General features: G+C 37.9%; 1 protein-coding gene across 3 annotated transcripts; it reads left to right on the forward strand.

Moving 5' to 3' along the window:
• Window positions 1–363: 363 nt before the first annotated feature.
• drd3 (dopamine receptor D3) lies at window positions 364–26654 on the forward strand. Of its 3 annotated transcripts, XM_041969030.1 has the most exons (9): window positions 364–621; window positions 752–803; window positions 2560–2892; window positions 11620–11732; window positions 16188–16324; window positions 19051–19244; window positions 21836–21901; window positions 24162–24534; window positions 25529–26654. In XM_041969030.1, exons 3-9 carry the CDS (start codon window positions 2602–2604, stop codon window positions 25723–25725), a joined length of 1371 nt encoding a protein of 456 aa, XP_041824964.1. In that variant the 5' UTR covers window positions 364–621; window positions 752–803; window positions 2560–2601; the 3' UTR covers window positions 25726–26654. The 3 variants fall into 3 exon arrangements, with proteins under 3 accessions (XP_041824964.1, XP_041824963.1, XP_041824965.1); XM_041969029.1 differs by having other exon boundaries at window positions 364–803; XM_041969031.1 differs by having other exon boundaries at window positions 364–803; window positions 24165–24534.
• Window positions 26655–27800: the final 1146 nt, after the last annotated feature.

The following is a 27800-nucleotide window of genomic DNA, read 5'->3' on the forward strand; positions in this document are numbered from 1 at the left end:
CATATTTCAGTTATTGTGTATTGTAGGAGTTCCTTCTGGGCTGATAGTCTTATCTTAAATATAACAGGCAGCAAAACAAAGCACATCGGCTGAGAGCCTATAAGACAAGCTCCTGATATCCACACTGAGGTTCTTTTTGTTTTCTGGAGTGAAAGGGTTATAAAGGAGTTCGACGGATGCAAAAAATGCAAAGGTGTGCTAGTCTATACAGTTTATATATTCACAGACTGACCTAATTTGCACTCTGTGGGTCTGACTGGTTCTCTTATCTGGTTGTTTAATGAGGACGACGTTAGGCTATTTTTATTTGAATGCCACTTCCAGCAACGCACGACCCAGACTTGCTCAGGGTCACGAGGAATGTAGACGTGGGACGGAATTCTAACACAACACATGCGGATGCGATAACTCAAACCATGAAAACGAGACAGTAGTTTAAGTATGAATTTAAATCAAGTTTTCTGCTTTTAATAATTGGTTGCCATAATTTTCCCATTACGCAGAGGAAAACATCTGATAACTCCACTCATGCGCTGTGGCTGCAAAAATCAAAGAGTAAGAAAAGCAGCTCCGTGCGTGTTAGCAGGCGTTTCAGCACCAAGGAGACTGGGAAGAGATGGAGTAAGTGAGCTCAAGCTCGGCGGTTCTTCTGCGAGCGAGCTTCATTCACATTAGCCCGTGCGCAATGGCACCGAGCGTTCCTCCCTCTCCTGCTGCACGCTGTGACCGGGCAACTTTTTACTCTTCGCAGATGATGCTCTCCCAGAATGGCGCCTGATGAATTATCTGGGAAACGGTAACTGGTACGTAACTCCTTTTTGTTTTGGTGGAAAAGCAGAAAAAGTGTCATTATGCGCTCAAGTGCGATGCCTGGTTTTCTTTCCTTTTCCTTTTTTTTCAAATTGCTTATGGTTAATGTGTTTCTGGCTGTTTAGTTTACCTGCTGATTTTTGTCTTCAGGGTCTCCTGCAGCAAGTGCTGTGATAGGTGATTATCTGGCAAACTCATTTTCTTGTGTAATTATTCCTCTTTATGACACCGACTATATTTCACCAAAGCGCCTCAATAACGAAATGTATTGAATTGCTCGATTAAGGGTTGACCCACGCGAATTAAGATGGCTTGGCAGCTGTAATAAATTTCCCATTACGAACATGTGAAAAATGCCAATCAGGTTCTGTCAGCAAGGTCTCGAGCCTCAATTAGTTATTGCAGTGTTGTAGTTAATGGTGTTTTATATGCAATTAAACGCCCTCCCCTTACAGACTTCAGATTATGCAGGCTGATATAAAACTAGATGTGTGTGGGCATGCATGTGTGAACTGAAGAGTCTGGTGATGTCCATTTCACATACACCCGTTAAAGTACAGTCTGCTACATGGTAACAAAAGAGGAACCTGGCAACACCAGAGGGAGGTGGCATAAACAGAGTGAAAGGGACAATCAGAGTCAAGTAGGACTTTTATTTTTACAAGTGGAAATAAACCTCTCTCTGGAGTGTGTAACCTTGTACACTGTAAATAGTGCTATTGGATTTGTGATTGTGGATGCACTGTGGTTTCCCTAAAATGTTTTTAATGATCAGTTTTCATACCTGTCATATGTAATATTGTGATAAACTCACTTCTGCACTATAGGATATTTGAAGGTGATCTGTATCAGTGTCTGTTTTTTTATCTGCTTCCTCAGCTTTTCTTGTGGATAACAATATGATACTGTAGCTATTCAGGAACTGAGTGTAATTATAGACTAAATCTTCAAAAGCCTGGGTGTGAGCCAGATTTAAATATGGTCTGGTTTTATCTATCTTTTTTTCTGTTTGTGTCAGAGAGGGAAGTTGAATAAGATAGATCCGTTTGTTTACCATCCATACACAGGTGTGAGCATTGCTACAGCTCTGACATCTGGTCTCAGGCCAGAAAAAAGAAGCGTGGAGATAAATGTGAGGAAGGATGTAGTGCAAGCAGCAGAATATGGGACTACAGCCAACTGGACCGCTCAGGGTGGCAGCATGGACTTGTTATCCCTCTACCATGAGATATACTGACACTTCTCAAAATTACATTGCCAGGTCCTCATTAAAGTTACTCCCTGCCTTGTAGTTTCTGTTTTAACAGTTGTATTATACACCCCGTAGAGGAATGGAAGAAGTGCAATTCAAAGGCTGACAATTATGAATGTGTTACACAGTGAAAGTTTGCTATTAAGAACATTTGTGCTGAGTCGTTATTAAGATTATTATATCTAGTGGAGCCTCAATATGTGCCTCAGTTTTACATTCAGCAGGAACATTTGTCCATGAAAACAGCATGCAACCAGTATTAGTGCTGGGATGCAATTCAGCAATTATACTTTATTCATCTGTTCAATTGAAGCAGTTAAGAAGCAGTTTGCAGTTTTTGTCATGGCATGATGCTGCTCTCATCTAATCACTATTATGCTGCACTTATCCGACTAATGAGATGAAATATACTGTATATTGTTTTCATGGGAATCAAAAGAAGAAAGTTTTATGTGACAAATGAGCAACCACCAAACAATGCATCTTTCTTTGCTTAGGCTTGCCAAACATCACACTTCCCATGTCACCGGGACATCTCCATGGCAATGTTTAGCAGCTCAGAGCGGCTCTGGAATGAGTCAAACCACCTCGGATGGGATGAGAGGAACGAGAGCTCGGATGCATCAGAGAAAGATGGGGGGGAGCGCAACTACTACGCCATGCTATACTCTTTGCTCATCCTGGCCATTGTATTTGGGAATGTGTTGGTGTGTCTGGCTGTGCTGAGAGAGCGTTCACTCCAGACAACCACCAACTACCTGGTGGTCAGTTTGGCTGTGGCTGACCTGCTGGTGGCCTCATTGGTCATGCCCTGGGCTGTGTACCTGGAGGTAAGTATCTGAAAAGATTTGTTGCAGTAGATAAATAGCAGTGACCTCTCTGGTCTTGGGTTAAATGGTAAATGGTCCATATTTATATAGCGCTTTACTGTACCTGGAATGATACCCAAAGCGCTTTACATCATACTTCACATTCACCCATTCACACACACATTCACACACTGATAGCGGAAGCTGCCATGCAAGGCGCTCAACCACGACCCATCAGGAGCAATTAGGAGTTACCCAGAATCCTCATATAATTCACATTTTTATTTAAACAATTTTTTAAGTTTTATGCACATTTGTTACACAGGGCAACATACCATATATATGTGGATATTGTCACAGGAAATCTTTCATACATTTAGCTGGAAGGTGGTTTCAGATTGATATAATAAAGTTTGCATAACTGCCACCAGAATTTGCCTAATAAGCAGTGTTGTTGCAAACTGTAACCCCTTTCACAAACCTTTTTCTAGCCTTGGAATGAGCCTTTGTTGCAGATTCGTTGTAATATGTGAAAGGGCAGAGCTGGAATAGGAGGGTCAAATTTGATCCAGTTCTGATACGCCTCTGGGAGATCATAACACAGGTGGAACAAGCGATCCTTGTCTCTGCTTTTATGCATCAAGCTGTCATCAAAGCATTACAGTGTGAAGTTGTGATGACATGTTTGCAGCTATGACACTGCATAATTTAAAAATATTGTGTATTCAGGATGTATAACACTGTTTTTTACTTTTGGCTACATGGGGAGATGGTAGGAGTTATGTATTAGATGGACATTTTGTACACCACACTACACATCAACAATGCCGAGTTATACTGTCACACCTCCTCTTGTTCTGCAACAGCGTGATTACTTGTGAATGGAAGCACCAACAGACTTAGGCTGGCTTGTTTGGTTCATTTGTGAATGGGTAAAAGCAGCTTAGAGGGGTTCATTGTGGGCGGCTATAAGGCAGAACGCATCTGTGAAAAGGGCTTGTGGTGCATTGAAATAACTTATGCACAAGGATTTGAGTTTACAAGTCTAGGAGATATGTTGTTTCAGTGGTCACAAGAATTTTCTTATGCATAACTCTTAATGAGCTAAACATGTAAGCTACATGGTAGTTTTAGCTTAGTGTATAGTAACTAACTTGTGACTATAATTCAGCTAATCATTTCAGCTGTTAGCTTCTTTTACTGCCAAAAATTTAATTAGCTACTTGTTTGGCTAATTGTATTTCATACCACAGCTATGTCATTCATTTAATGCTTGCTAGCTAATAATTCTAGCATTTATCAATCATTATAGCCAGCTCTTTAATGTTTACTTTTAGGTAATTAGTAAAGATCCTTTTATCTTGTTGAGCACTTTTACATCAGTTTAATAATATTGTTTCAACTCTACTAATTTCTTTTTATACATTCATTTGTATAAGATACAGAACTGTATCAAAAGTCAATGATTTTGTGGCCATTCCATTTTTTCTAGTTGATTATTTAATGTTCATCCGAAAGCCACTTCTAGCCAAGTAGTTCACCACTGATTCGTTCAATTTAGGCTAATAGATCAAGTAGTCAGTTTTAGTTTCTTTTACTTAAAAAGCTATTTTTAGCACTTTACATTCTCTTTATGAAAATTTATATTACAAGTTTTCAGCCACAATAATTTCTAATCCTAAATACAAGTGAATCTTTTTTGTATTTTAATTTAATAATTATTGGTTGCTAATTTATATTTCTTGTGGCTACCCCACAGCTGGTGGTCCTCACTGACAGCCTGACAATGCCCCCATAATGCATCTTCTCCTCCCAAGTGCAGATAGCTAATAAATAATGAGAGCGCTTAAGGAACGAAGGTTAAGACAGCAGAAAGTGTGCTGCAGAGGATGTAGAAGAGAGTGATATCCAGACATTTATTGACAATGAGTGAAGAGTGAACATTGAAGAAATCAATAGCAAGAAAGTTTTCTGAGGGACATTAAAATCCAAAGCCAGAAGGAAAGGATGAGGTTAATGTGGAATTTATTGCATTGTGACAACTGTGCTAATTATAAGAAATTAACTATGATGATAGGTATTTTTGAAAGTGGTTTGCTATTTATCTGGATTGTGCAAAACCCTGTAAACCTGTATATGCCATTTTTTTCTAACTTACTTGCAAAAGACTCCCCAACATTGCATTTCATGCAAATTATTATTTTCCTAAGCCTCCCTCATCGTATTATTCACTTCACTGTTTCACAGCCATATGCATGCACAGGAATACATGGCCCTCAGGCATCTACATTTCATCAAAGCAATACCCTGCACACTGAAAATGAACAGCAAGAGTGTCCTGTTTTTATAAGCACAGGCATGTAAGTGTGTGTATTAAAGTATCCTTGAATGGGCCAAGTGTGTTGCTCAAGGACAGGTTTGCCAACATGAGGTTTAGAAATCATTTGATTTAAGTCCAGTTATGTTTAACAATTAGACCCCCCACTGGACAAAGTTTATTCAGTGTCAGCAGAAGGTGCAAACCCTCACGATGTAGGATTTTTCAATGCCAAGTCAACCTGAAAAAGGGGGGAAAAATATATATATATATAAATAACACACTCAGTGAGCAAAAGCTGGCAAATTAAAGATGATTACATTCTCTGAATGGTAAATTAGGGTAGCCGAGAACCTTGACGGGAGTCAGTCATGGGTTTAACTTCCTTACAAGCAGTCATGCTGTAAAAGAATGTGTTTCATTTTTTGTTTCAGTGTTTCTGGTATAATTTCAGATTTAAAAGAAAGTTTATAACCCCATGAGGACCGAAGGATTAAAAGACACTAAGATCTTAAATTTATCCATTTAATGTACACTAAATGTAAAGAGGATTGTCTTGAATAAACACATAAACTCAAAATCAGGGGTGAAGACTTAAAAAGACTGCCTAACCAAGCAGGATCACCGTGCAAGCAGTAATCTGACAAAAAAGGGATTAGATTGTTGTGACCCGAGGGTTACTGGTTAGGTGCTGCAGATGTGTCTCTGCAAGAAAAGAGGCACTCACTCTCTTTGCTCTCAGCAGGTACAAATCATGTGCCCTTGCGCAAGTCACCTCATCCCTGGATGGTAGAGTTGATCTATGACTTATACCTGAACAAAGTGGCTGTATTGGCAGCTGAGACTGAGCACTTACTTTCCACAACACATGCAAAATGATGCTCCTTTTGGCCTCTGCAAATATATGAGCTGTCCATGGAAACTGCTCCATTTATAGAGTGAAAGTTGGTCGTCTGTTAGGTTCGCCAGGCATTTTATGTAATACACTTCAATTATTTCCAACAGGAAGCATACTGTATCAGGGAGTCTGAGAACAGTTTACAACTTCCCATATTTCGGCATTAATATGCTCTTCAATATAATCAGAATAAACTAATTAAATGTGGTCATGGTTATGATTATTTATAAGCACATAATTAAGCAAAATGACCAAAATGTTTTTTTTTTGTGTGTTTATTAACTGTATCATGGCATAAACAGATCTCTGGACACAGATTTCTAAAGACCTAAAAAAAAATAAAATAAAAAGAGCTGCTGACTCACATGACATTGACATTTGTCAGTCCTCCATTAGGAGAACATTTAATGTGTCACTACTGCAAGGAGAAAGCCATTACTCTTCTTAAAGAACATTGCTGCAAAGATCATTTGGCTAAACCAGGGGGCTTTTGGACAAATGTTTTGTGGCTGAATGAGAGCATAATAGAACCTTTTTGTTTAATATTTTGGTATAGCCCTTTCGTAATCCATGTTACTGACAGTAATAAGGTTTGGGTCTGTTTTGCTGCATCTGGTCCAGGATGGCTTGCAAGAAATGTTAAAGAGTGCTTTAAAGGGGCACGTCACAAAGCCTTGGCCATTCAGCTAAAATGTTTAAGGATCAGAATCGAGAAGTTCATATGAGGAAACACACAAACATCCCAGATCTGTAGCTGTTTGGATTAACAGATGAAAATGTCTCCAAACTGATGTGCAGAACTGATCGGTCTTTAGACAGCACATTTTTTCTTCACTCACAAATATGTAATGTTGGATAATTTTCATTAATAAACAAATGAGCAAAGTGTTTTTATTTATTTATTTATTTGTTTGTTTGTTTAATTATTCTTTTAAAATCTTGTGTGAACCATGTGTGAACATTGGATATTATTTGATCTGATTTTTGTGGACATACAGAAAATTGTATGCAATGTTTACAAGTTGTTTAGCACAAATATACATCTGCTTCCATTTTCTTTTTATCCCAGCAATATTTAGCCATTTTTTTCAATGAAAAAAATTTAAACCCACTTTCTAACCCATACTATTTAATCAAATTGTTTTTCCTTAGTCTGATAATCCTTGTCAGGGACAACACTACCTTCACCTGCTGCATCTTTTTACTAAGACATGTAGCACAACACCCCTGCTGAGTGTATACATTACATATGTTCAAAAAGTCAGTATGTGGTGTTAGCCGAGTCCCACCATGCAAACATTTTAAATATGTACAAATATGTGCATCAGTCTGTTAGTGTGCATGGTTGACTGACTACAAATCAGTCATAATCTTTATACTGTGTGGAAGTAGTTTTTAGAAATTGCATTTTAAAGTTAAAAATTTAAAAAGTGACTGCAGCAAGTTATAAACAAGCCTACAAAAACCTTTATGATACGACTCAGTCGGCAGTGGGTGAGCTACCACACGCTGGGCAGTATCTCCATTTTAGTACACTGCTGAGACCATGTTCTATGCATAATAACAAATATGCTTATTTATTTATTTTTTACCAGTACACTGTGTGCAGCAAATATCTAAAAATGAAAAAAGAACAACTTTGTAGCAGGCAGAAGCACACAGGTAAAACGGTATCTTAATAAGTAGTAACTGACTGGAACTAAATTAGGAAATGAAGGCTGGAGAAAAGCAGTCGGAGCAGAACAGAAGCAGTGAAGCCAGAAACACTGCAAACAAAAGAAAACCAAGGATTAAAAATGAGTCCAACCACAGAAGCAAAAACAGCAAGTGGCTTGTGTGTACCGAACGAGAACAGTAAAATCTGGGAAGGGAGCAAGAAGAGAACTTGTAGAGGGACGATAAGAGCAGACAGAAGTTTGTTTCTGCAAAATACATCCAGTATTGTTCATAAGTTTTGGACCAGCTTTCATTTCTTTATTTAGTTTGCTCCCAAGGAGACAGATTTAAGGCCCATTTTTGTTCCCTTACTTATAGCAACATCTGTTTCAAACTTCATACGTTGTCGTCCTCATACTTTCATCAGTGTTTTGCATTGTTCAGTCAGTGCCTCCTCTGGTGGGTAGTGCTAAGTTCAGAGTTCACTCCAAGCCGACGTCAGTTTCAGACATACCCACCAGCTGCCTCCAGAGTCCCACAGGCCAAAAACGCCTGATGGGACTCCTACTTCAGCTTGACGGCATCCCTTACTGCCAGTATCCACCAAGTTCAGGAATTTCCGCCACAACAGGCAACGACAACCTTACAGCCACAGCTCCACTTGGCCGCCTCAGCAATAGAGGCACAGAACACAGCTCCCTCGGACTCAATGTCCCCCGCCTCACTCAGGACATGGTTGAATCTCTGCTGAAGATAAGAGTTGAAACTTTTTCTGAGCCTGACGTTCCCAGCAGGCCCTCACAGCATGGGTCTGCCAGGCCTGACCGGCATCCTCCCCCACGATCTGAGCCAGCTCACCACCAAGTGGTGATCAGTTGGCAGCTCCGCCCCTCTCATCACCAGTGTCCTACAAAGTCGATCAGTGAACTGTGCCAGGTGCACATATGGACACTCCTATGCCTGAACATGGTGTTTGTTGTGGACAATCCATGATGAGGACAGAAGTCCAACAAAACAAAACAAAAAAGGAGAAAACATTCTGAAAGGCAGGAAATATCTGTACACCAATAAGATGATTCTGAGCCATGAGCCAAAACCATGAGTCCAGAAAGTAGATCAACAGTTTGTCCTAAAGAGAAAAAAAAAATCCTGTTTGGTCTCCGCAGACGGGTGACTGTCAAGAGGTCTTAAGGAAGGGAAACAGGAAGAATGATATGATAAATGACCGACTGGACCAAAAATCTAAGGCAGCAGGTCCCAGAGCAGGATAGTGCTGATGTCGGGCGCAAACCTCCTATGTTCAAAACTATTATTTTTCAAGAAATAAATAAAACTGTATGGTTTTTGTAATATTTGGACATAATGTCATCAAACTTGGTATTGTGTTTTACATTATAGTCATATATCATTGGTTAAATATTTGTAAAACTACAGTCAGACATAAAGGGTGACCAACAGTACTGATTTATGAAGGAAAAAACAATCATGAATTTTGGACATAGGAGGTTTGTGCCCGACAGTGACAATAGTCTTTTGTTTATGAACCAAAAGAACCTTGTCTCACTCCTTCAAAGGAGCATCAAAATTCCAAATCCTTTGACCTCATATTATAACGCACTGCATAGATTTTGTTCGATTGTTTTAACAAGTGATGTGTGACAGCACAAGCACCGAAGACGAAACTGAGCTTTGTCGTTGAATTTACATAATGTACAGTTTCAATTATGAATGACCCAACTACAAGGCAGAAAGATGAGACCCAAAACTTTGTTGCTTGCTGCAGCTGTTAAATTGTGAATGAAAGAATAAAATGGTAAAAGAATTTTCTTATTTTTGGGCATAGGTTAAGAAACATTGAGACTGAAACAAATTTTTTTCAACATTTTACCACAACACAAGTACAGAATTTACTTATAAAAGTAGCATCCAACATTTGCAACATTTATCTCTCTTCATTCATCTTGTCGTTTACAGTCCATGCCCCCTGTTTGTAGCAGGTTGTGTCCTACTGATGACGTCACCATTGCATGATCAGGCTTCTGCTCTGAAATGAAATAAAAATGCCACAGTAGACTTTATAAAGCAATTTTTTAGACTATAAAAATGTCAATTTCCTTGTAGGTTGCTCTAAGTTAGGTTAGAATCCTTATTAAATACCAGAAGTATGTTCAGCATGTGGGCCAGACAGCAAGAAAAACAAGAGAAAAGGTAATTTTATCATCAATGTTAAAAATTGATTCTTGTTTTTTTCCTTATAACTGAATGTTGATTAAAAAACACTGATTAGACATTTACAGTTTTCGATATTTAACCAGGACTAGCAATAAAATGAATGGATTACCAGTTGGAAACTCACTTTTGCTACAAGCCCTAAAAAACTTTAAGAATATTAAACAATATTTTGTGGAAAAACCAGGAGGGACGATCTAAAGAAAAAAAATTTTTAATGAAAATTGTGTTTCCTGGCAATTTGATGTTCTTCATTTTTACTGGTTGTCCAGAAGGGAAAAAGTGGTCTTAGACTGCCTATGACGCTGCTTTTAACAGGTTACTGCATTAATATATTCTAAGAAACCCTGCATTATTAAATATCTCTGCATTTGTATAACATCCATGCTCCATCTAAAAGGAGAGGTGGCTGTCTCTTTGAAGTTTTGTATGTGAACATGTCTGTGTATTCTCATGGTCGCCTCCCACCTTTCTGTGTGAGCACGCGTGTGTTATCATTTGGGGTTTGAGAGATACAGAGGTGAGGCAAAGGCAACTTGAATCCCATTTATCTCTGTCAGAAAGTTATTACCAGGCATTATAGAGTTTACGTTAAAGCTTAATGCTGTTAGCAAAGCTCTGCAAGAGGAAGCTGGAGGTGCAGAAGATAGATATTGAGGTACTGTAGGGTTAGTCAGTAGTTCGTGCTCTTTTAAAGATATACACTGCTCAAAAAAAAAATTAAAGGGATCACTTAAGCACTACATCTTAGACCTTGATGAATGACATATTGCAGTTGAAAATCTTCGTTCATTACATAGTGGAGTGTGTTGAGAACAAAATAAAATCAGAAAGAAGCAGATAGCAGTCCTAATGTTGGTTTGTTGTCCTCCTACGGCCTCCTTCATGCTCTCAACACTGTGCTGGGAGACAAAGCAAACCTGCTTGCCACAGCACACATTGATGTGCCATCATGGATGAGCTGCCTGAGCAACTTCTGTAGGTTGCAGACTGTGCTCGTGTTACCTCTGGTGGTGATGGCACTGATAAAATGCAAACATGACCAAAACTCAGCCAGAAAGGATAAAGACAGGGCAATGGTCTGTGGTCACCCTTTGCATGACCATTCCTTTCCTGGGGTTGTCTTGCTAATTGCCCCTCATTTCCACCTGTTGTCTGTTCCATTTACACAACAGCAGGTGAAACTGTGTTAACACTAAAAATGTTACTTCCTAACTAGACAGGCTGATATTCCAGAAGTGGGACTAACTTTGAGTTGCATGGTAAGGATTATGTGTTCCCTTTATTATTATAAAGAGAACAGTGTAGATAATTTAGGGTATTTGGGAGACAGCTTTCCTCTGTTAAGTTTCTTGTAATACTAACAATGCTACTAACACTGCTGTTTAAAGATAAATATTATAGAAAAAAAAACACATAGAAGAAGTAATATCCTTATAGCCATAAATCCTTTCATTCAGTACATCAGAGTGAAACCATTGTATGCGTATCAGGCCTGTTTTCTATGTGTAATGTGGGTAAAACCATCTCTTATATTCAGTTGTCTTTCTTTTTTTGCTCCTTGGTCACCTGTTAAAGTGTGTGCGCTCATAGAGGAAGAAAAAAGAGAAACGTGTGCTTTGTTAATCTGCCTGTGTGTCATGTGCAGGTGGTTGGCGGTGCCTGGCTTTTCAGCAGGCTCTACTGTAACATCTTTGTCACGCTGGATGTGATGATGTGCACGGCCAGTATTCTCAACCTGTGTGCTATCAGCATTGACAGGTGAGTGTGTAGGGTGCCTTCTTACCACATTTATTGTGTATGACTGCATGTGTTTCCATAACATCTCCAGCTTGAATTTTATCCTCATGGGATTTTCCATATTTCCAGGTTGTATCTTTCTTTCACTTCACCTCATAGATATTTAAAGCTGGCTACTGCAAGAAAGCAATATTTCTCCATGTTGTTCATATCTTCTTCTTTAAGTGTGTTCATGGGTGCATGTGTGTGGCACAAACCTGCAGGTTGCATGTGCACTGGGTTTTGGTTTCACCATTAATTTCTGTGGTTTTGTTTGCAGTAATCATTTAAGTTTAAACCTTTACTGTAGATGTGCATCACATATTTACATTATTTATTGTCTTCTTGTGTCACAGTTAATATTTAATATCTCTCTATGGTCTTTGAACTCACAAGCCACAGGCATCAAGAGTTCAGCTGCATCCAGTAGAATGAATAAAGTTTTAGATGAGAGGCGCATATATAAGTTAGAAAGTATGTCTAAACCAGTTAGAAAGAGGAAGATTGATGCTTTCATAAGACTGTGTTTATGTTCCATTAGTTCTAGGTTCACTTTGTCTCTGAATAATTTACTTCTGCATTATTAGTTACAAGCTACATCTTACAAATAATTAAAATCCAATAAGGCATCTTTTATTTTAACAAATAAATCCCAACTTTAAGATCTTTTATTTGCTCAAAAAATATCATATGTGTGTTATAAGGTTCATCATGTTAACTGTGGGTTAAAAGCAGCAACAGAAAACAGAAGAAAGAAAGATGAGGTCAGAGTTTTTGTTTTACTTAGAAGATTGAAGGACCCCGAATCTTGAATGTGCTTCTCAAATAATGTTAACTTAAGTAGCCTTAACTAGTCCAGGTTAGGTTAGTTAAGTATGATAATAAGCTTTAAGCACTTTTAAGAACATTTTGAGCAATTGGACTGTATAACAACAAGTTTTCTTATTTCTTGCTTTATTTTATTATTTACTCATTTATTTCATTTTTTTGGCTAAAGATTAAATTAAGCGTAGGCCTAAATGTTTGATAAAATTACTGCGGCATTCAGTCCATTTTCAGTGTGGTGCTTGTTGTGGAAAGATAACTTTTAACCAAGTGTTAATGCTTTCTGTTCAATGTTTGCCTCTTTATGCTGCAATAACCTATATATTAACACACACCCAAACACAAAAAAGAAAAAAAAGAAATCTACGTCCCAGAACAGACGTGAGCTTTCAGGTCCAGATATGATCTTGCAATGCATCGCGACCAAGGTGAAAACATTAGACTTTTTCTGCATTTTGTCCATAAATTTACATATACTTTTCTGCATTTTCTAGCTTTACTAGACACTGGTCACTCAGATCTAAAACTTTTAGACCCCTTTCTGCGCTGTCTGCGCTGCGTCTGCTTCCTCTCCCCCTTCTGTTGCTTCATGACACACAACACCGCCAGTGAGAGAGTGAATAACAAAAAGTGATTTTGGGGAGTGAAATGTAACACAAATCAGATGTAAACATATTTGAGGTTGGGAATCCTGGTTCTCCCACACACCTGATTCAAATTGAATGGATCCAACAGATTATCAAGTTATGTACAGTGACTCACTAGTCTCATTAATTTGAATCAGGTGTGTTGGAGTAGGAAAACATCTAAAACTTGCAGGACAGCAGCCCTCAAGGACCAGGACCTTCTTATTTCTGCACCTCCATGAAGACCCACTTGCATGCAGCTATGTGTAATGTATCCACCTCTTCCAGGGAATCACTCTGGTTAAACATAAATTGGCTCAGGGGGCAATGACCCTGCAGGTTTTAGATGTTTTATTTGACTCAAATTAATAGGTCAAAACTTGAGAACTTGGGGACAAGCTATTGAGGAAATCAATTTAATTGGAATTATGTGAGTTGGTTTTTAGATGTCAAGCTGAAGTTGAAAAATCCTATACAGAATTATACTCAGCACTAGGCCATCAGCTGTTTTATTTTCATTTATTTTTCAAATATATTCAAGTGTAGTTTTGAGACATGCACATGAATTTTGGGCTGGGTGTGCTTTAAAAACTGTTTTTGGCTTCTGTAATGCTCTGTAATGTCACCTTTATTTGTGAAGCATATTTTAAAAAAACAGCCAAGGTTGAACAAAATGCTTCACAGAATAAATCAACAATAAAACAAGAGTTGATAAAATATTTAAAAACAGCAACAACAACACAAGGAAGGCAAAGAAAAAGAGATTGGTCTTTAATATTGATTCGAATTGCTCAAATTGGTAAAGATTTTTGTTTTTAGCTACACTGACAGAGCTGAAATTTATTGTTGGGATGTTCTGATTCGTGCTCAGACCAACATTTAGTTATTTATTTATTTATTTATTTAATGAGAAAAAACTCTAAAACTCAGTTATGCTGAATGCTACTTTCCCAGCATCAAATGGCAAAGAGATTAAATAATTCATAATCTGTGAACATTTAGTCAGCCATAGAAATGACTTCAAATGCTTTCCTTAAATTTACTAATTTAATTTAAAAGGTCATTAATTATGACTTAATTAATACAGAGTTAAACTTGCTTTTCTAATCTGTGTCGGTGCCAGTATGAGACACAGTGAGTGTTTCATACAGGCAGCTAGGGGTGAAACAACATATAAATTTGCATCAACACATCAACTTAATGATCATCAGTCAAATAAAAAATATCAGGCAAATGTTGTCTTGTTCTGGCAACAAAATGTCTTATTTTTATTTGTTAAGGAAAATTATCATATTCCTATGTGTGGTGTGTATTTTCTTTTCTTTTATTGAAATAAAAATTATGTACTCTCTTAACATCATTGTTTATTAAGTCCATATTAATGTCTGGGATCCTCAGGAACTGGATAAATACACAGGGCAGGAAGTTCTGACATCAAGATGATATGAATGGAAGTGATTGTATCAGCAAGTGATATCGTTGGTTGTTGACTTCTTATCAAATTGAATCGAAATCCTAATGTTAATCATAATTTATGATATTGGCCAGTTTGGTTTGATCATATCATGATCATTAACGTCTGGCTACAGATTGGTTTGAGGTGTGATGACACTCAGTAATGGCAGCTCTGAAGGACGGTGATGTTAATGCTGCTAGAACATCCGGTTAGTATGTCTTTATTGACAAAATGTACATTATGGCACTGTAAGCTTCTCTCAACTGACAAGACATCCGGCTCTATGAATCTGACTGATGAGAATGTTAAAACAATGCAGCAAGCGTTTTGAATCGTATCTTGTTATCAGCAGAATGACTCATGTCTGTCAGAGACTGAGCCTAATTCTTGCTTCCAAACAGCCAATCTTTTGAAGCCAATTCCACTATTTCATGAACATGTAGTCAGAAAGGTTTTAACTTCTTGTTTTCTTATTTAGATAAACTGGATCTTTTTGACAGTTTCCCCCCCATATGTGCAGCCTTAAATGACCCCTGGTGTGCTCAATCTCTAACCCTAAACTATCTAACAGTTATAACTTTACAACCTAATTTTAATGCAGCACATTGACACTTATTAACTGAACCTTCAGTTCTTTGATTATTGTTAGATGTCTGCTGTCTTTGTATAATAGCTTATTTGCACCTGTGCAGTGGAGTTTTTCAGAGCCCTGCAGTTTTCTGTGATTGGTTTTCACACAAGTCAACAGCCCTCTTACAGCATCACACCTTTGTGAGCTTCTAAGCTGATAAAAGCACCAGCAACTCAGTGTGTAAGATACCTACTGTACCCTGTTGTGTTTTTAAGTCCGTTGTGATGTCTGCAATCCTTTGAAAGAGGATAAATTAACAAAACAGAAAGTTCTGGCATCAAACTCAACATGAATTAAATCAGTAAAAACGCCTGAGAGGATGCAAAGCTGATAAGCCTTGCTCTCATTCTGAACTTCAAGTGTAACTTAGTGTAAAAGCATCAATAAGCAATGTACACTTCAGTTTAATGCCTGTTTGAATTTATATGTCTTTCTGTGTTTTCCCCAGATTAAGACCAGAGTAATTATTCTGATGAGTACAAACTATCATGACGGTTATCTAGCTCTGAACAATATGATATATTGCATCCAGTTTCGGTTGAGAACCACCATAATTGCTTCTTCCTCAGCGCTGTGTCTAAACCCAGGCTTATTAGACACTCTTGGCATCTATTGTGCTGATTAACTTTTAAATCAAAGTACTTCTCGGGTTATTGCTACCCAAATAGCTTTTAAACAGAAATGCCTGGTGTGCCTCTCCATTGTTGGTCCTTATACCATCCGCTTTGTCTCTCAGCAGTAAATTTCTTGGCACGCCCTAAGCCCAGCATTTTTCACTCTTTTCCCTCTTAATTGTTCTCGTTTAAAGTCCCGCATCAGCATTTTTCTGCTCTTTTAAATGTCATCATCTATATCCGTTGTGTGCTTGTGGAAAAACTCTAATGTGTGTGTGCGTGCAGGTATACAGCTGTAGTGATGCCTGTTTTGTACAACACCACTCACCGCTCGAGGAAGAGAGTTTTTGTCATGATTACCACAGTGTGGGTCCTAGCCTTCGCCGTCTCCTGCCCCCTGCTGTTCGGCTTCAACACCACAGGTCAGGTCAACAGCAACATTTTATCTTTGTCCTCCGGTCCAGATGTGTCCTGGTGAAGTTGTGCATGCAGAATGAATGCAATATTTCACTCAAAAATACAGAATGCGCAGCATGAAAGCAGCATGTCAGGAACTCAAGTCAGTGTGCTTGTCTTTTAGGGTGGCAGGGCACATGAAGCGTAACCTCAAATGGGATTTAAAGATGCATGCAGCCTGTAAAAATATTCTGTTTTCTATGTTTCTATGGCAGTGTGTTGAGCTTTGTCAAGTCTGAGTACAGAATCACTGACAGTGGTGTTGGTGTATGTGTGTGTTTACCAAACTGTGGTTTAATTCAATGTGTGTGTCACATTAGCTAAAACCCAATTAGACTTAAATGGCTGAGGCAAACTCTTCAGCCACTAAACTCGATTAAAGTCTGAGACTTTTCTACTGCAACTTTCACTTGATTAAAAAAAAAAAAAAAACAAGGCTGAAATTTATTGTTTGGCTATTTTGAATCACACTTCCTGCTTTCATGCTGTTATTTTCAGGCCCAAGTGAGGTTTTATTTATTTATATACTTAGTGTATTTATTTATTTATAAAATAAGAAAAAAACAACAACTTTAAAAACTACTTATACAGAATGTTACTTTCCCAACATTAAATGGCAATCAAACAATTCTTAATCTGGGAAGTCAGCCATATAAATGAGATCAGATGCTTTGCTTAAACTTATATATGTAATTAAAAAGGTCATTAATTCAGAGTTAATTAATACAAAGTAAAACTTGCTGTTGTGGCATTTTGTTCTGTTTCTCTTCCATACCACCCTTTTGAAGTCGGTCCAGTGCCTACTATTTAAAATGCGAGTGAGATGAATTCCTTATTTAAAAGGTTTAACAAGAAATGAAAACTGTACAGAATCACAGTCAAAAAACTGTCGCTTCCAACATCTTTGGCTTTAATCTGGCTAATTAAGCTTCATCAGCAGCATCACAGAGACGTAGCTGGAAGCCCAAAATAAAACCTGTTTTAAACTTAACATTACTTAATTCTGAATTTTATCAAATACATGTTTTCAGAGCTATAATATAATTATTAGTATTTAATATTTTTACTTTCAGCTAAATTATCAAATGTAAAATAATGAATCTGGCTCCAGCACTTGTTATGAGGGGCAGATGATTCCTTTTGTGATTAACATCACAGGATCACAGTCAGTGTCTCATACTGGCAGCTAGGGGTGAAACAACATATTTATATCATATGATCATATCACGATCATGTCATGATCACAAACTTGTGATGTACAGCCCCTGCTGATGGTGTGATGACAATCACAGCTCTGAAAGACAGTGAGATCAATGCAAAACAACATTGGTTTATGTTTTAAATCCAACACTACCAGCAAAAAATCTCAATAAGAAAAAATGTCAACATAATTTAATATAATAGAATTAGAATTGGAAAAAATTCAACAACTATTTATTGAGCACATTTACAGACATATTATAAACATGAGAAACTTTCAGCCTTGATGTTTTTTTGTGGATTCTAGGAACATATATACATAAAGAGTTGTTATTTTTCTCCTCTTTTTCTTTTTTGTATGTCATATTTCTTATTCTCATTTTTTTTTACACTTTCAGATTTGCTTCCATTTCATTTCACATTTACTTTTACTCAAATGTGACATTCCTGCTTGTAATTATTTTTATTGGTTGATTAGCTGATGTAGTAGTGAAAACAGCAGGGTATACTTTATTTATTTGTTTGTTTATTGTACAAGTTGTTTATGTTAAATTGTGACTAAATGAGTTTACTAAGAAAGTATGTCATCTCGGCTCCATGATGATACTTGAATGTATGTATTGTTTTTTTTTGCATGATACATGAGGAATTATTTATTTTCTTTTCTTTTTTTTAAATGGAAACAAGAAAAATCGTCAGCTTAACAGTGAAATGAGAAACATGACAAGTAGCTATTTTCATTACAAAAGCTGGCAGTGGAGATGCATCACTACACACCCACAATTAAGAGCATTAGTTAAACACAATGTAGAGAAATTCAAGCATTTGGCTTAGCCTACTTACAATCAACATAAAACAAAGCCTGCTGATTGCAGGAACTGTGCCTTTTTCATCTGTACATAACCACATATTAGAAAGCTGGACCAGTGGGTTCAGATAAAGTCCAGAATACCTTTTTCTTTCTTTGAAAGCAGCGAGTTGAAAAACAGAAGCCTGGAAGGACGGTATAATTTAGCAGTATGAGCAGTATAATTAGCAAATCAGATGGTTAGTAATAAGACTAGAAAGTGGGGACTGTTTGAATGCCAGCCATATAAAAAGTTCTGTGTGGCTGGCTTTGTTTCCCAATCATTTTTTATTGTACTGAGGTGTGATTGATCCAAAGAGAGGAAACCACAGCACTTTGTTTGGACCACTGATTCATTTTGCATTTCACAGGTGAGGTCATAGTCTGTCAGTTTTTCCATTAACTTCAATTTACAGCTTTATTAGTTTAACAGAGTGATTATTAACTATGGAATTTAAATTAGAAATAATCAGTCTATATGATCTCTTATCTTTATTTAACATTGCAAATCAATTTTACCTCTAACTCACAGTCATCCCTCTGAGTCCAGGTATGCAGCACTTTGCAGTGATTGCACAATAAGGAGGAGGTCATTTTCAACTCTATTCTCCAATATCAATATTTATATTTTCTCTTAACCTGCAGATGACCCCTTGGTGTGCTCAATCTCCAACCCTGACTTTGTAATCTATTCCTCTGTGGTTTCCTTCTACCTGCCATTTATTGTCACTCTGCTGGTCTACATCCGCATCTACGTCTTCCTGAGGATGAGACGGAAGAGGATCGCCTTCGGACAGGCCAGTGGAAAAGTACAGCCAGGTACCATCCAGCCATCTGTGGTAAGGATCTGAATTCTGTTATTTGTGTTTTTCCTTTGCTTATATATAAAGCAGTGTTGTATAATGAGATGCTTTTTCAATAGTATTTGTAATTTATCATTTTAGCAATACATTGTGAATTATTTATTGAGTTATATAGAAGGATAACTTGTGGCAACTTAGTCTTCTCTATCTGGACATTTTCTTTTTATTTTCAGCTTTCTGGTTCTTCAGAAAGTCTTGCATTTGACTTCTGACCTTTTCAAAAGGAGCTGCAAGGCATCTAACCGAATGAACATATAAATAACTTATTAACATTCGTTCAGTTCATTACAGTTTAATCTTCACGGAGAACCACCAATTAATTTGTTATCTCAACATTTTACTAACAACTATTTAATATTTCTGACTTCAGACATGATGTTTATCATCTTTATCTCTTTCATAGGATTTATACCCACTGAGTCTGTGGTTGTGTTTTCTGTTTAATTCTGACTTCACATTTACAACTGCAGACTACTTGGATGTTGAAATATGATTTATTTATTAATGATTTGGTAATCCATGACTTATGAGACATTCAGATGTGACTGTACTGTAAATAGGTATAGATTCATGGTGGTTCTGATACTTTGTCAGCACTGACATTTCCAGACAGAAACTTCAAGTTTCTTTGTTATTTGCAATCTTTCTGTCATTTACAGTTACCTAATATATTACATTAATAATAACTTGCTAATTAAATCAACCTTTGTATCATTTTTTTCTTTTAACAGACAATATCCACAACTTTCACAAGCAAAACCTCCCATAGAGCCTCATAGCTGGTACACTTAACATGGAAAATGGAAAGTGGAGACAGAATGATGGACAACACCAAGCTGCTTTGCAGATTTATAGGGATTGTTAGAGATTTCTTTTAGATAAAAGGGTTTCCTTAATAGGAAATTATCAGGGTTATAACACATAAAGGCTGTGTCATTTTTGTGTGATGCTGCTCATTAAGTGCAAGCAGGGAGCAGCTGAGTGTTCAGATGAGCAGATGTCCGGGATGAAATGTAAGTGTATATCTGTGTTCATGAGCAGCAGACACGCCTGTCGCTACAACTGAAGCTTGTCTTAATTAAAATGACTCGTCAAGTTAAAAATAGTAAGTTTAATCAAGGCGGGTGTGTTCTCTCATGGCCTTTTGTCTTTGAGTTCATTCACACTGAACTATGCAAAGTTATCAGGCATAACATTAGAAGTAATGGTGAAGAGAACAATATTGATTGTTACTCTTACTCTGCTCTACTCTCCAATCCTACAGAGGATGTGGGATTGGAGAGTAAAGTAAGTTGCCTCTAACCTTAATGTTAGCTGCAGAAAATGGCTATTAGAACACTGAGCATACAGCTTTCTGGCTGCAGACCAGTCAGAGTGGCAATGCTGATTCTGTGCTGGATCATGGAGCAATAAAAGAAGCAAGCCTGTTTTCTTAGTCATCATTTGGTGTATATGTATATCTGTCACCTGTGGAGTAAAATGTAACAGAATGCACCATGGTAGTAAGGCAAACCAGAGGAGCCATTGTAATGCTCTGGGCAATGTTCTACAAGCAATCCTTGTTTGGACATGCATTACCTGTCTAAACAGTGTTGCAGAGCACATACAACCCTACATGCTAATAGCATATAGAATAGAAATAGGTAATGGTCTCTTTTCCCCTCTAGAAAAATAGTCCAAGAATAGTTTCAGGAGCATAAAGAAAAAAAGCTGTCTTTTGTTTTGTTTTTTTAACTCAGCTCTAGGTTTCAGTCCAACAGAAAATTTGCATAAAAAAAAAGTTCTTAGATATCCATCATCATACTGCTTGCCCCAGTTCCATCTATCATACTATCAAATGATGGCTTTTTTTGTAACCACTGGCAAGGGCAAGGAGACTTCAGGTCATGTGCTTTGCATCTGTATCTACCCTATTTTTAAAATACAGTGTACATAAAAAAACACCATTAATTAATGCAGTACAGCAACCTGGTCAGCTTCAGCACATCCAGAAGCTTCCTGTCTAATGCCACTGCATTTGTTGCGCTCCAATTTTCCCCTTCAGTGCACATAAATTTACAGTCAGGTCCTCTCTTTTAACATAGAGTTACAAATACATTAACTGGTTGTAGTTGGGATGTCAGCCATGAGATCCCAAACTGGAAGAGTTCAGAGTGAGAGAATTAAAGTTTAATAGAAAAGTGTTTTGAAATAACATCATAGAAGTCTAACTCAGTGAACCGGACAAAAATCCAACTTCAAAGAATGTTTTTCCTGTGTTTGAAAAGTACTCATCCTTGTTTATGGTAAATTCTAACAGAATTCCAGTTTCTACCATGTGTGACTAAGGAGGGAAAGTGACTGAAAATGTAAGGGGCATGAATTCTCACATCTCAGGTCACATTTGGTGGTCATTTAAATCTTAAAAGTCTCCACTGAGATGAAATAGGATTTATCCATGAGTTTTAAGTGAATGGGACAAGAAAGTTTAACCTGTACTCAGATGGAGTTTGGGTTGGAGGATGGGGGTGTGAAAGAGACATTTATCTGGGAGATATTTTTCATCCTGAACTCTTCTATTTTCTTAGGAGACCTGCCTTCAAGAGGAGACTCCCAAGGCAAAGCAAGACTTATCTCCTATAAGGATTAAAGTGGTGGGTGATATTTCAAAATCAAGATCAAATACAACCCTAAGCATCTAGACTTTTTTTGTATTTCTTTTGTTTTTGGTGCTGCACTTTTACTGACTACAGCAAAACCTGACGCCTGACTAACCTTCACATTAACTGTGCTGACATATTGTGTCATGGTGGAATGCTTTTCATCTGGCTTTGTCTTTGTATATGTTCAAGCAATCTTGAGTTTTTGTTCTGCTGTGTGGTTGCAGTTCAGGGGTCTAAGTAAGAGCCACAAATTGTGATTCTGAAGCACAGCTTGTTCCTTTACATCAGCTGGTCACTTGTCAGCAGAGCAAAGTCTGTGGACGATGCGCTGCAGCACCTGCATAACCCACAGACTGCTTAACAGCAGAGGAAATAACAGTCTCCAGTTTTCCTCTGAGAAAAATGTCCTTTCTACTCAAACGAGTAAGAAGATAACAGGAAAATTTGTGGCCGCACTGGAAATATACACAAGTCTTAAAACTTGTTAATCACTCCTATTACTCATGAGGGAAAACAATGAAACTGCTGAGTTTGCTGGAGACTTAGAAAGTGAATATCTGCTGGTCTAAGAGATAAACGAGGATGCTACCAAAATGAACAGCATTACATTCAATAATACAGATAATAAACATCTCCTGACAGGTATTCAAAGCTCGTGTAGAGCTATGGTTTAAAAAACCAGGAGATAGAGACACTTACAGTATATCTGAACAGCACTCATGGCATGAATCGACCGTAACGTCCAATTTTCTCTGCCTTATTTGCCACTTTGTTGATACTGTGGAGTAGCACTCAGCTGTTAATATTTTCCACATGTAGTTAAGGAGGATAAGCTAAAAGTAGTCTCTCAATAAATATGACTCTGCAGGGGAGGTTTGAGGGATATAGGGGATATTATTTAAAAATGAAAGCTGCAGTGATTATGTGTTTGAAAAACCAGAACAAGCTACAAACACAAATTTGATAGATATAGTAATAATAGTAATAGAAAGTATTCACACATTATGTTACTTATATGCAGCCAAATGCTCCATGTTTACAGAATAGCCACCAATTTTGTGTTTGGCATTTGGCAGTTGACTGGCAATGAAAAGAGCCAGGTTTGCTGAAAAGTGGTTCAGCCTGTCGTGTTTGGAATTAATCTAAACATTTTAAGTTTCACTAGAGCTATTAGTCCACTAAAGCGACATTTATTTTCCTCAGAATTACAAATGTTGAAGTTGTTTTCTCTTCATACAGTGAATGGGGTTCATTGTATGAAGAGAAAGATGGCAGTTTAAAGGTAGATACACCACTATGGTCCAGTGCAATCCTCCATCACAAGCAGCTAAACCCCAGGTCCTTATTGAAGTCCAGGCAGCTTGGCAGAACACAAGCTGCTAGCGCCCGCTGTTTCCTCACAGCACATGCAGGATATCTGAACAGCTCCACCCTTCAAGTAATCAGTCAGTCACTGGTTCATCAAATCTTCTATATGGAACAAACAGGCTATCTGACTGCAGCATTCTGAGAATATATAAATGATGCCATTTCAAAGCTGTATTCCCCCACCAAAGCACTAATGACAAAGTTGGCTCATGATTTTATGTTAAAAACTTTAATGCATGGGCCAGAAAACAGAAAATAATCAGATGGCAGCACCTGTTGGAGCTGAGGGGAATTATATTTGTTCAATGATTCTGATATTGGTTCATCAACATTAAAAAAGATGCTCTGTTGCTTATATATAGTTAAGCCCCTTTCATATGCCTTTTCAAGCCAGGACTGAAGCGGATGAGTGTGTTTTGTAAAAAGGGAGTCAAAGTTGACCTCTGATATACCTGTGAGCCAGCAGGGGAGGTAGTAACAGAAGCAGCATAGGCTTGTCTAGTGTGCGTTATCAAGCATTAAGCAAGCATCATGACTCAAGAGTGTGATGTTGTGATAACTCACGAAGTGAGCACGTTGTAAGCTTTAAAAGCATAAATTAAATTAAAAATATTTTTTTTATCACAGAGGAAAATTTTAGTATTGTAGTAGTGTTTTGTAAAAATTTGTGAAAGGACATACCGACACAGTATTAGACTGGCTTTTTAGGTTATTTTATGGATGGGAAAATATAGCTCAGAGCAGGGCATTTTGCTGCAGCTGTATAGTGATCTGTGAAAAGGGCTATACAATTAAACAATTTTGGAACTAAACTAAAACTATTTAATTGAGCAGCCTTTTGTGTTGAATACCTGTACTTACTGTAAATCCCCTGTACCTCCAGCAGAGTGTTGAACCATCAGGTCCTTCAAAGCCCAGTCTGCTTTCAGGATGCTTGTGGCACAAACGCCCAAAAACAGGACCTGTGGAGAACTCGGTGCAGCCCCCAGTGGACACGCAGAACTACTGCAGCATCAGCCATGCCTCCTGTGGCCGCACAGAGCTGGACCTGGAGCAGGAGCGAGGAGAGCAGGATGCAGAGAACATCAACCAGATGGAGCATCACTCTGTCAGGATGAGCTGTGAGGTGAAGAATCTGTCAAACGGACGGACTCACACGTCACTTCGACCAATGTCTCATTTGCACACCAATCCACGATTCAGAACCATGCACACACGGGAGAAAAAAGCTACTCAGATGCTGGCCATAGTACTCGGTGAGTTCAGTGTCACAAGTAGGATAAACTGAGGGATTGAAAATGTAGATGTCACATGAGCGCATAATACAGGTACGTTTACAGAAGCCATAAATGAGCAAGTTGCTTATTCTACCTCAACTCCCTTAATATTTTACTTAAGAACTTTTTTTCGCCTTTTACATCTGCTCACACTCACTTTCTTCTGGTCATAATGGTACCACTGCATTTACCTGATGTGTGTGCATTAGCTGCACATCTTGCAGAGCTGCAATAAATTAAGCTGAAATGTAAAGAAAAAAAAAGGCTGTGTCTGGCAGTGGGTTCACAGCAGAGTCAGAACACACAGTGAAGCAGCTTCTCAGTGCTTCAGTTACCAGCTGGGATAATTTAGGCCTGGTCTGGTTAACTCCTGTGGTGCATAGATTTTACAGACAAAACTGAAATCAGGGGTGTCTGTTGATATGCTAGTATCAGTTAAAGAAATTGTGCATACATGGAGGATGATTTCAATCTAGCCTTTTTTCTTTTTTTGCCACTTTATCATATCTTTCCTTACAACCTTCAGATCCCAGTTATGGGGCTTGAATTTGATGAGCATTTTATCTTCCTAAATGCTAATGGTTAACTTAAATACCTATGGTTGTACTAAGGTGCAAGAAACAAAAGTACTGAAAGCTGAAAAGACGTTACCATAAGTTTGGAAAGTGGTCCTTGTATGTTTAGATGTTTGGTTATTGATAAGCAGTTTTGAAGTTGCAATTGCTCTGAGAGGCTTTAACATAAACAAGCACTGACCATTATTAACATGACTGCTCTTTTTCTCTCTTCTTTCTTTCCCCCCTCTTGTCCCCATCTTTTCCACATTTTTCACCCCAATAAAAAAATTCCCTTTGTTTCACTTTCATATTTTTCCATCTTTGGTTTCATTTCTGTGTCCACCTCTTTGTCCTACTTACACCCTTAATTCCCTATTGTCCTTTCTCCATACCACTCTGGCATCCGCTTGCTTCAGGGGTGTTTCTCATCTGCTGGCTGCCTTTTTTTGTGACTCATATTCTGAACACCCACTGCAGGACATGCTACGTGCCTCCTGCACTTTACAGTGCTTTCACCTGGCTGGGGTATGTAAACAGTGCCCTTAACCCTGTCATCTACACCACCTTCAACATCGAGTTCAGACGGGCCTTCATCAAGATCCTCAGCTGCTGAGGTGGAAGACATGTCAGGAGATTAAAATGGAAATGAGACAGTGCCCTCATGCAATAACTCAGGAGTGGTGCATTTTGCAAACCGTGAACCCAGATGTACACCAGTTACGATCAAAAGAAGCAAAACAGCAAGCAGCAAGGTGAAGCTTGGACCAACATTGTGGTTTGCAATCAATGCAAACAATAAGGATTTTTTCCCCCTCTCTTAATTCCAGCAAAGACTGAAACTTTTCTTTCTCAGAAGGGCTGGAATTCCTAATGAAAAGTGTTACTCCTCAAAAAAGACTTTCATATTCATAATACTGATAGCACAAGGTGTGGACTTTCTTTTGGATATGTATTGTCTAGTCTAGTGTATGCACTGCTCATTTCCAGTTGCTCAGTTCAGGACTTTAAGGTCGATATAAGGTTGGAAAGCTCTTTGGAGCACAAATACAGATTTAAGGCTGATAAATGGATGTGTGGGCCATTTCATTGTAAGGCGTTCTGCCGCTGCACTGTGTGGATTAACTGATGACACTCACCTTCCCCTTCCTCCTTCATCACCATGACCTTCAGTTACTTGCCAGTGCATGCACAAATCAAAAATCACAACTGTGTATTTGAAATGTGCTGAAAGGCTCACAACCTTGCTGAGACTTACTTTTTTATGTACATCAGTGTGCAGGCACTGTGCTCATTGTGGATTCATTTGGAGAAAAAAAAAGTGAAATTTTAATGTGAAAACATTTTCAGTGTTTCTTGAGGGAAATGTGTTTATTGGCAATCCCATCCATGATTTAGAGCTGTCTGCTGGTTGCTCTTGAAGAAGGTAAATGCTTTGTAATCTTAACAAATCCAGAAAGATTGTAAACTAAGCAGTATGGAAGTCTGTCATGGACTGAGCATTATGTTGTAAATTAAATGAAAAGAATAAACCTTTTCCAGGTTCCTGTTTGTCTGAATCTGAATTTTGCATGCTGTTAAAGACATCATGAGAAATTCCTGTCATGTTTTTTTAATGGAGGAGATCAGTGAAGATGGTACTAAGAGTTTTAAATATAAAGAGATGAATCTGATGGGAAACTTGACACAAAGCATGATAAGTGAGCTAAGAAGTACTGCATTAGGCCAAAGATAAGGGAAATAAATAAACTAAAAGAGAAAAGATCAAAGATAACTGGAGGAGGAAGGAGGGAGATGGATTGTGGATAGTTGCAGGAGTGAAGAAAAGAGGAGGGCTGATTTCTTTCAGCCTACATTTCAGGCTCTTTATTTCTCCAAGAGGCATAAACACCTGCTCCCCTGACACTTTGTGCCATTGCGTCGACTCAGTCTCGTTCCGCTGAAAGTGCTTACAATGATGACGCATTGTGTGTGTGTGTGTGTGTGTCTGCATTTTTATTTTTGGATGAACGATGCGATGTGAGAGGAACATGCAGGTTGTGATCTTCTTAACGTAAACATAAATAAAACATTGCACTGATTTATGTTTGCCCTCTTTTAATGCAGTTGAAATTAATGTATAATTCATAGTGAGAACTTAAATAGTTGCATATTTTCAGAAATGTAATTAAAATGTAAAGCAAACTGAGTCCACAGTGATCAGATGAGTAATTTGGACTTCTGTTCTTTAACTGGATTCAAATGTATTTAATCAGATATATTTTAGGGTGTAAATACAACACCGCTGTACAGGTCTAGTTTATCCCCTGTAATTCAGAGAGTGTAATTATAATTATAGTAATAATAGGAATAAAAATAAATGTAAAAAAATTCATTCAGCTTTTACTATACATAGTTTGTAAATAAACTCAAAGCTCAAAATCCCGAAAGAGTGAAAAATTAATTAAGTCCAGAAATGTGAACCGGCCAGAGGGGTTTAATAGGTTCAGGTTCTGGTTTTGCATTTTTATCAGCAGTGATGCTAAAAATGTTTCATTTGTCCTTAAATGCTGCTGGAGGAAAGGTTACAGGGTCATTAAAAAGAGAAAGAGTTTACCCCTTTGGGATCATATATGTGCTCATCCAATTTCATGGCAATCTGTTTTTACATTGAAATACATCTTGTGTGTTGTCATTATGTCCTCAAGCCAA

Source organism: Melanotaenia boesemani, chromosome 18 (genome assembly GCF_017639745.1).
Source record: "Melanotaenia boesemani isolate fMelBoe1 chromosome 18, fMelBoe1.pri, whole genome shotgun sequence".
In the NCBI taxonomy this organism is placed as follows: domain Eukaryota; kingdom Metazoa; phylum Chordata; class Actinopteri; order Atheriniformes; family Melanotaeniidae; genus Melanotaenia; species Melanotaenia boesemani.